The sequence below is a fragment of the Otolemur garnettii genome, unplaced genomic scaffold (assembly GCF_000181295.1).
Source record: "Otolemur garnettii isolate 467f Iridium unplaced genomic scaffold, OtoGar3 scaffold00018, whole genome shotgun sequence".
NCBI lineage: Eukaryota > Metazoa > Chordata > Mammalia > Primates > Galagidae > Otolemur > Otolemur garnettii.
The window spans coordinates 6,018,731-6,026,073 of NW_003852413.1; the positions used below are offsets into that span (position 1 = coordinate 6,018,731).

Below are 7,343 nucleotides of genomic sequence, written 5' to 3' on the forward strand. Positions count from 1 at the left end.
GCTGGTCTGGATCTGTGTTCCAGGAGCAGCCTGTGCCCTGGTGGAGCTTATTAGTTCATAGGTAGAAGAGGGCTGCCTCTGCCTTCTGAGTGTGCCGGGGCTAACCGTGTGGGCAGAGAAAAGGCAGGCAGAGCAAAGGGAGCCCAAGAAGGGAGACACCCCAATATGGCAAGTACCCAAAACCCAGCTCCCAGAAAAAGTGCAGCAGAGCACTGGGGTCAGCAGGGAGCATTTATTGAGTACTAGCTGTGTGCCCCAGGCAGTGGCATTGGCCCCTCTACCCAGGGCTCTGTTCCACTCCAAGCTTGGGATATCCCTGTCACATGGGGCAGCAAGGGTCTCAAGAGACATCTGGGGGCACTTGATGCGGAGGGCCAGAAAGCCCCTGTACCCTCACTAGATGGTGTTTTTTCTCCCCTCTCCCAAAGAGAAGGCTGCCTGCTAGTCAAGAGGAGATTAGGCACCTTTTCCCAACAGATAAGTTCCACATGTAGGACACAATGCAGCTTCCCAGTGAGCACCTTCTGCCTCAAAATCAGTCCACTTGGTTAAAAAAAAAAGTAACCATCCTCAGATTCATGCTGGCAGGACACACTGAGGAAGGTAGTGGATACGGGCTTCCAATCTGCTCGGCTCAGCTACAAGGGAAGTGCTAAAGTCACCCCTTAAATACTGAAGTTCCAGATCAGCTTGGACCTCCAGACGAGATGGCTGGCACAGAGGGGACGCGGGTTGCATCTGAAAGTTGCCTTGGTTATCTATTAAAGGGGCGTTTGAAAAAGGCCAAGGTTAATTGGTCTGTCTCTTGGCAACCATAAATTTCCATTACCCAGTTCACTTTTTTTTTTTTTTTTTTTTGAGACAGAGCCTCAAGCTATCTCCCTGGGTACAGTGCTATGGCATCACGCTCACAGCAACCTCCAACTCCTGGGCTCAAGCGAGTCTCCTGCCTCAGCCTCCCAAGTAGCTGGGACTACAAGGCACCCACCACAACGCCCGGCTATTTTTTGGTTGTAGTTGTCGTTTGGCAGGCCAGGGCTGTGTTTGAACCCGCCAGCTCCGGCGTATGTGGCTAGCGCCCTAGTCACTGAGCTACAGCGCCATGCCATACGGTTTACTTTAAAAGAACCAGAATTAGGTGTAGCCCGGAAAAGGGAGTCCCCTCATCTGGCAGGGCCTGGAACCTAACTCCAGGAAAAGTGCAGCAAAGTGCCTCGGGTCAGGAGGGAGCATTTACTGAGCACTAGCTGTGTGCCCGGAAGCCAGCTCCCACCTCCACCCACGGTGGGCACTGTTCAATTAAACACCCGGGAAGGGGGTGTCTATGCTGTCAGCCTGGCTTATAGCTGAGGAACCCAGTAGAGGTGAGGTTAGGTGATAGTCCCCAGCCAGGAGAAGCCTGAGAGCAGGGATCCTGACCCTCGATCTCCGCAGGCTGACGCGGAACCCAATACAGCGGCTGGGAGGTGGGATGGAGGTGTCAGGGCCAGCTCTCAACCGAGTGTCCAGAAGCCTCCGAGGCGGGCAGGGTAGACATGGGGGAAAGGGCCCGAGGGTGTGTTGTGTCCGCCCCGCCGACCGATTCTTCCTGGGTGGGGACCTCGCTCCGCCCCACGGCGGCCGCGCCCTCCGGGCCTGCCCTCCTTCCCGCCTCCGCCATGGCCGTGCGGCAGCTGGAGGACAAGCTGACCTGCGCCATCTGCCTGGGACTGTACCGGGACCCGACTACGCTGCCCTGTGGGCACAACTTCTGCGCGGGCTGCATCCGGAACTGGTGGGACAGATGCGAGAAGGAGTGCCCGGAGTGCCGCGAGCCCTTCCCCGACGGCGCCGAGCTGCGCCGCAACGTGGCCCTCAGCGGCGTGCTGGAGGTGGTGCGCGCCGGGCCCGCCACGGACCCGGGCCCTGGCCCTGACCCCGACCCCAGTGCGCGCTGCCCGCGCCATGGGCGGCCGCTCGACCTTTTCTGCCGGACCGAGGGCCGCTGCGTGTGCAGCGCGTGCACCGTGCAAGAGTGTCGCCTCCATGAGCGGGCGCTGCTGGACGCCGAGCGCCTCGAGCGCGAGGTGACACGGCCACCGGGTGGAATTTGCGGGAGGGGGCCAGGCCACGGTCTCCCTGCCAGCGCAGGGTGACTCCCCGCGGGCCTAGCGGGGTGAGGAGTGTTAGCTGGAGACGGCTTTAGAGTGTTTTTCTTCCCAGAACCTGAGCGGTATTTACAATAACTCGGGGGTCTGTGTATCTGTAACCAGCACCTCCACCCCACCCGGCCGATTCTCAGGAGACACCGTTCTCATGGCTGAAGGCATAATGGAGGTATTGGGCTGGAAGCTTCCGGCTCCACTGCAGGCCCTGGAGAACTGTCAGGCATACAGCAGGTGCTCCATGAACAAACCTTTCATAAATAAGGGTGGCACCTGCAGTGTGGGGAGGAGCTGCCTGCTGGTAAATAAATCACATGCTCCCTACCCTAAACAGACTTGGGATCTGCTTAAGGGATCACTGTCCCAGTAAGATGTGAATACAACAAAGTGCAATAAGGAAAGCATAGGACAGCTCTGCTTAGGAGACCAGGAGGAGAAAGAGGAGGTGGCCTTTATGCTGACACATGAGAGCTGAGGAAGTCCCAGCCAGGGAAGGGACTGGGTGAAGAGCTTTCCAGGTGGAGGAGGCAGCTGGCTCCTCTGTGCTGGGAAAGAACTGAGCATGCTGGGTCCCTGGAGGCAAAGAAAGATGTAGCAGAGGCCTGTGGGGTCTGCAGGCCCAAGTCTGAAAGGGCCTAGTGGGCTGCGGTGAGGAGTCTGGCTCTTGCTCTAGGGGCCTGGGAAGCCAGTGCAGGCTTGGAAGCAGACTTGGTTGGATTTGGGCTATGGATGTGGAAGGAGTTGGAGGGGAGATGGGAGCCTGTGAAAAAACTTGAGTGGGAGTCAGTGCCTGGTAGAAGCAGAAAACAGGCTGGAGTGGACTTGGGGGTGGCAAAGAGGGCAGCAAAGAAGACACCCAGGTCTCTGTCTGGAGCAAGTCAGTGGCCAGGTCTGGGTGTGGAGAGCAGAGTTTGGTTTGGGACACATCAGGGCTGGAATCACTAGTGGGACAAACCAGGGGTCCTAGGGATCTGTCAAAAGAAAGTAGAAAGTTGAGTCTTTAGCACTGGCAGGTAGAGAAGGTCCTGGGGAGGACGGAGTCCCCTGTTGGGCCCAGGGCTACAGTCAAACCAACCAGGAGCTCCCAGGGAGACAGGAGGGAAGTGTAGCACATAGCAGGGCACCAGGGGTGGAAGGGTGTCCATGCTGAGAAGAGGTTCAGTAAGAGGAGGACAAAAGTGGCCATTGGAATCCACACTACGGAAGTAGCCAGAGCCCTTGACAAGAGCCATTTCAGCATCAAAGACAGGGATGGGATGAGGAGGGGTGGGGCCAGCAAGTAGCAGGATGATGGCACAACGATATTGAATGGGACAGGAAGAGGGTGCTGGAGGCCTGATGGGTGGGGAGGGATATGGTTGGGAGTCTGCCAAGGCAGGGGACAGAGGAGACTAGAACAGGTAAGAAGGGTGGATTTCAGAGCTGGTGCTGGGGCCAAGGTGAGGTCACAGGAGTGGCTGAGATGGATGAAAGAAGAGGGCTCCAGAGTATTGGAGGCTGTTCCCTGTGGCTGCTAAGACGGAGCTAGATTAGCACCTTTTCAAGGGAGGCCAGTAGATGACAGCCAGGCAGAGGAAAGAAGTGATCTTGGTGCAGCCAGCACCTCGTGCTCCTGAAAGTTTTGCTAGTGAAAGGGGAAGGGATGTGGGACTATGAGGGGATAGGTCCCTGTCCCTAGAGCAGGGTCTGGCACCCCAAAAGAGTCTGCCCTCTCACCTTCTACATTTGTCACTTGAATACTGGAGGCAGAGGCCTGGGCAAAACACAAGCCTCAGTCTTTAGAAGATCTGAGGACTTTGAGCAAATTATCAACTCTGAACCTGTTTATTCAACCTTGATAGAATAAAACAATCCCCACCTCCGTATTTTGCTGGGAGGAGCAAAAGCAAGACAGTGCTCTTCACCACGTGCAGGGACCCAAGTCCTAGATGTGGGCAGAAACTGGGGCTCCTGGCATCAGCATGGTTTGCCCTGTTCCCTTGAGACTGCAGTGTTATGTCCTCAAGGGAATCTGAGGCGGTGTGACCAAACAGGGGGCCTCTGTCCCTTGTGTCCAGTCCTGGAAGATCTGCTTTACATATATACCTGTCAGGCAGTTTGGTGCTTTGGGTTGCCCATTCCCTGCAAGACCGCCTGTGCCAGCATTATTGCTCTTGTTTATCAACTAGGGGGACGCTACAGCCCAGAGAGAGTAGCTGTGCCCCAGCTTGCTCAGCCTGGAAGAGGCAGGAGTGGGATCAGAAGTTGTGTCCCCACCCCAAGGCTTCTCTGCCCATATACTGCTCTGCTGCAAGTGGGGAAGGGAGGTTGTCAAGGCCTCCCTGTGCTGGCAGTGTGGCTGGTGCTCTGCTCTGTGTACCTGCCCTCTGCTCAGCCTGGCCTGGGGCAACTTGAGGAGGGTCTGCCTGCCAGCTGCAGGAATTTGTTGGATGTCAAAGGGGGACTTCACTGCCAACCTTGGCCCTATTTCACTGCTCATCCTATGTGTGGGCACCACAGGCCCAGCTGAGAACCAGGCTGGAAGTGACCCTGCAGCAGACCACCCAGACCCAGGCCCAGCTTCAGGAGGTACAGGAGCGAAGCAGACAGATCCAGGTACTGGGGCTGCCCCTGTTCCACCCACCACGCCCTCACACTGTCCTGCATGCAGCTGCTGGCTGGTCCCTAGGGCACCAGCAGTAGGCATGAGCTACCTTGAACATGTTTTTGGAAGCAGGGAATGAGGTGCTGATCAGGGAGCTGGGTGTCTTGGGAGGATGAAGTTTCCCAGAACCTTGGTTTTCCATATCCCTACCCCCCAGCCTATTGGGCAGCCCTGGTCCTGGCTTGCCTTGGCATGGCACAGGGCCCCAGTCACCCTGAAGTCCCTGCTGTGCCCACCCAGAGTTTGGCCTGCTCCCTGGCCTCCTCAGTCTCCAGCAAGTTCACCAGCTTGCAGCAGGCCCTGGAAATACGGCGGGCTGCAGTGCTCAGGGACATTGAGGTGGCCAAGACACGAGTGCTGGCACAGGCGCAGGATGAGGAGCAGCGGCTGCAGGGCCACTTGGAGGCCCTGGCTCGCCATGGCCACAGGATCCGGGAACTCCTGGAGCAGGTGGATGACAGGACCTTACTGCAGGTACCAGCCTCAGGGCGGCAGGCTAGGGGTGGGTAGGTGGGGCTCCCTGCCCCTCATGCCCTGGCCTACAGCAACTGTTCCTGCCTTCAGGAATCACAGTTCCTGGAGCCCCCAGGGCCACTTGAGCCACTGACCTCTCTGCAGTGGGACGAAGACCAACAGCTAGGTGACCTGAAGGAGTTACTGAACCGTCTGTGTGGACTCCTCCTGGAAGAGGGGAGCCACCCCGGGGCCCCAACCAAGGCTGCAGACTTGGGCCCCATGGGTAAGGCTGACTCCAGCTCTCCCCTTATCTCTCCTGGTCCAGCTGCCCTCCCTACAGGGTGGGGGGACAAGGGTCCCTTCCCAGTGCATCCCCATCCGCTCTTCTAACTCTGTTTTGCCCTCTAGAAGCCCCAGGGCCCCTGGCACTGGCACCAAGTACAGTGTGTCCACAGAGGAGGAAACTCTGGCAGAGTAAGGAGACCCAGGGTGTGCACATGTGACCGTGTGTGCCTGAGGAAGTGTGTATATTGTGACCACATACATGTGTATGCCTGTGTGTGCATGTTTGTGTGCAAGTGTGAGTATGGCGGGGGCACATGCTGTGGCTGTGCTGTCATAGAGTTTGGGGTCAGAGGTGAGGTGGGGGCTAGCTCCTACCCCCTACACATGTGTTGCCAGATATATAACCTGTGCATGTCCACCAGAAACAGACACAGCAGCATAGGGTCTAAGGACAGTCTGCATGCACAGACCTGTGATTTGTCCTGATTCCTCCACTTAATGCCTCTTGGGCCTCAGGGTTCACATCTGTGAAATAGGGCTAGTGGAGGGTTCCACCCACAAGGTTGCAGCAGGAATGAAATGCTCAGCATGCAGCTTACGTGGCAGACAGAAGTGGATAAATGCAGCTGCAGCTGTGTTCTCTCCCTGCTGGATGGGATGGCAGGCTGGCTCATTCCGTTTGTCTTTCACCAACAGATTATCGCAATCTCACCTTTGACCCAGACAGTGCGAACCGCCACTTCTACCTATCCTGCCAGTACCGGCAGGTGAAGCACTGTCGCCAGCCTCGCGGCCCGGCCAGGCCAGGCTGCTTCGAGCTCTGGCAGGTGCAGTGTACTCAGCGTTTCCAGGTTGGGCGGCACTACTGGGAGGTGCGTGCCTCAGACCACTCAGTGACACTCGGTGTTGCCTACCCACACCTGAGACGCTGCAAGCTGGGGCCCCACACAGACAACATCGGCCGTGGGCCCGCCTCCTGGGGGCTCTGTGTCAAGGAGGACAGCATCCAGGCCTGGCACAATGGGGAGGTCCAGCGCCTTCCAGGGGTGTCAGGACTACTCCTAGGTGTGGATTTGGACCTAGCCTTGGGCTGCCTAACCTTCTACAGCCTGGAGCCCCAGGCCCAACACCTGTACACCTTCCATGCCCTCTTCACCCAGCCCCTTATCCCTGTCTTCTGGCTCCTGGAGGGTAGGACCCTCACCCTGTGCCATCAGCCTGGGGCCACACTCCCACCAGGGCCCCAAGAAGAGGCCTCAGTTCTCAGCTGACGAAGACATGGGCTGGAGCTCTGGTTTAGGGGCCAGAATTTATTGCCACTATGCCTGTGTACCCAAGAGCTGCCCAGCCCTGGCCTGAGGACCAGAGGCCACAGCTCTAACGGGACCAGCTGTTGGCCTGTGTTGACTGAGAGAAAGGTAGTGGGAGTTGAGCAGAAACCCAGAGTTTACCTTCCCAGCTGCTTTGCGGGGAACAGGGCCTAAAAGAACAGGAAGCCCCCACCCCAATGCTTAGTTCCACATATTGCCTGGGCCTTGGAAGCTGGTGCAACACTTCACATGGGACTTCTGGCTTACAAGACAGACTGTGGGACGGTAAATACCTATCAGCCTGAACTTGCCTCCTGGGGTGATGACACAGGCCAATGGAGCATTTAGGGGGTGGGGTGGGTGGACCAAGAAGGATCCTGAGAGACAATGATATTAAATAGACTTTTATCTTTCTGCCTCTCCAGTCTTCTTCTCTTTTATTTTGTGCATTCTTGTGTCTATGAACAGTTTTGTTTTCTGAATTTAAAAAATTGTATTTTTTTT

General features: G+C 57.0%; 1 protein-coding gene across 1 annotated transcript; it reads left to right on the forward strand.

Annotated features, from left to right (window-relative positions):
- The first annotated feature begins 1,653 nt into the window (after positions 1-1,653).
- Positions 1,654-7,232, forward strand: TRIM65 (tripartite motif containing 65). Its single transcript, XM_003786120.3, has 6 exons — positions 1,654-2,066; positions 4,644-4,739; positions 5,029-5,262; positions 5,353-5,527; positions 5,653-5,718; positions 6,226-7,232. Exons 1-6 carry the CDS (start codon positions 1,659-1,661, stop codon positions 6,798-6,800), a joined length of 1,554 nt encoding a protein of 517 aa, XP_003786168.1. The 5' UTR covers positions 1,654-1,658; the 3' UTR covers positions 6,801-7,232.
- Positions 7,233-7,343: the final 111 nt, after the last annotated feature.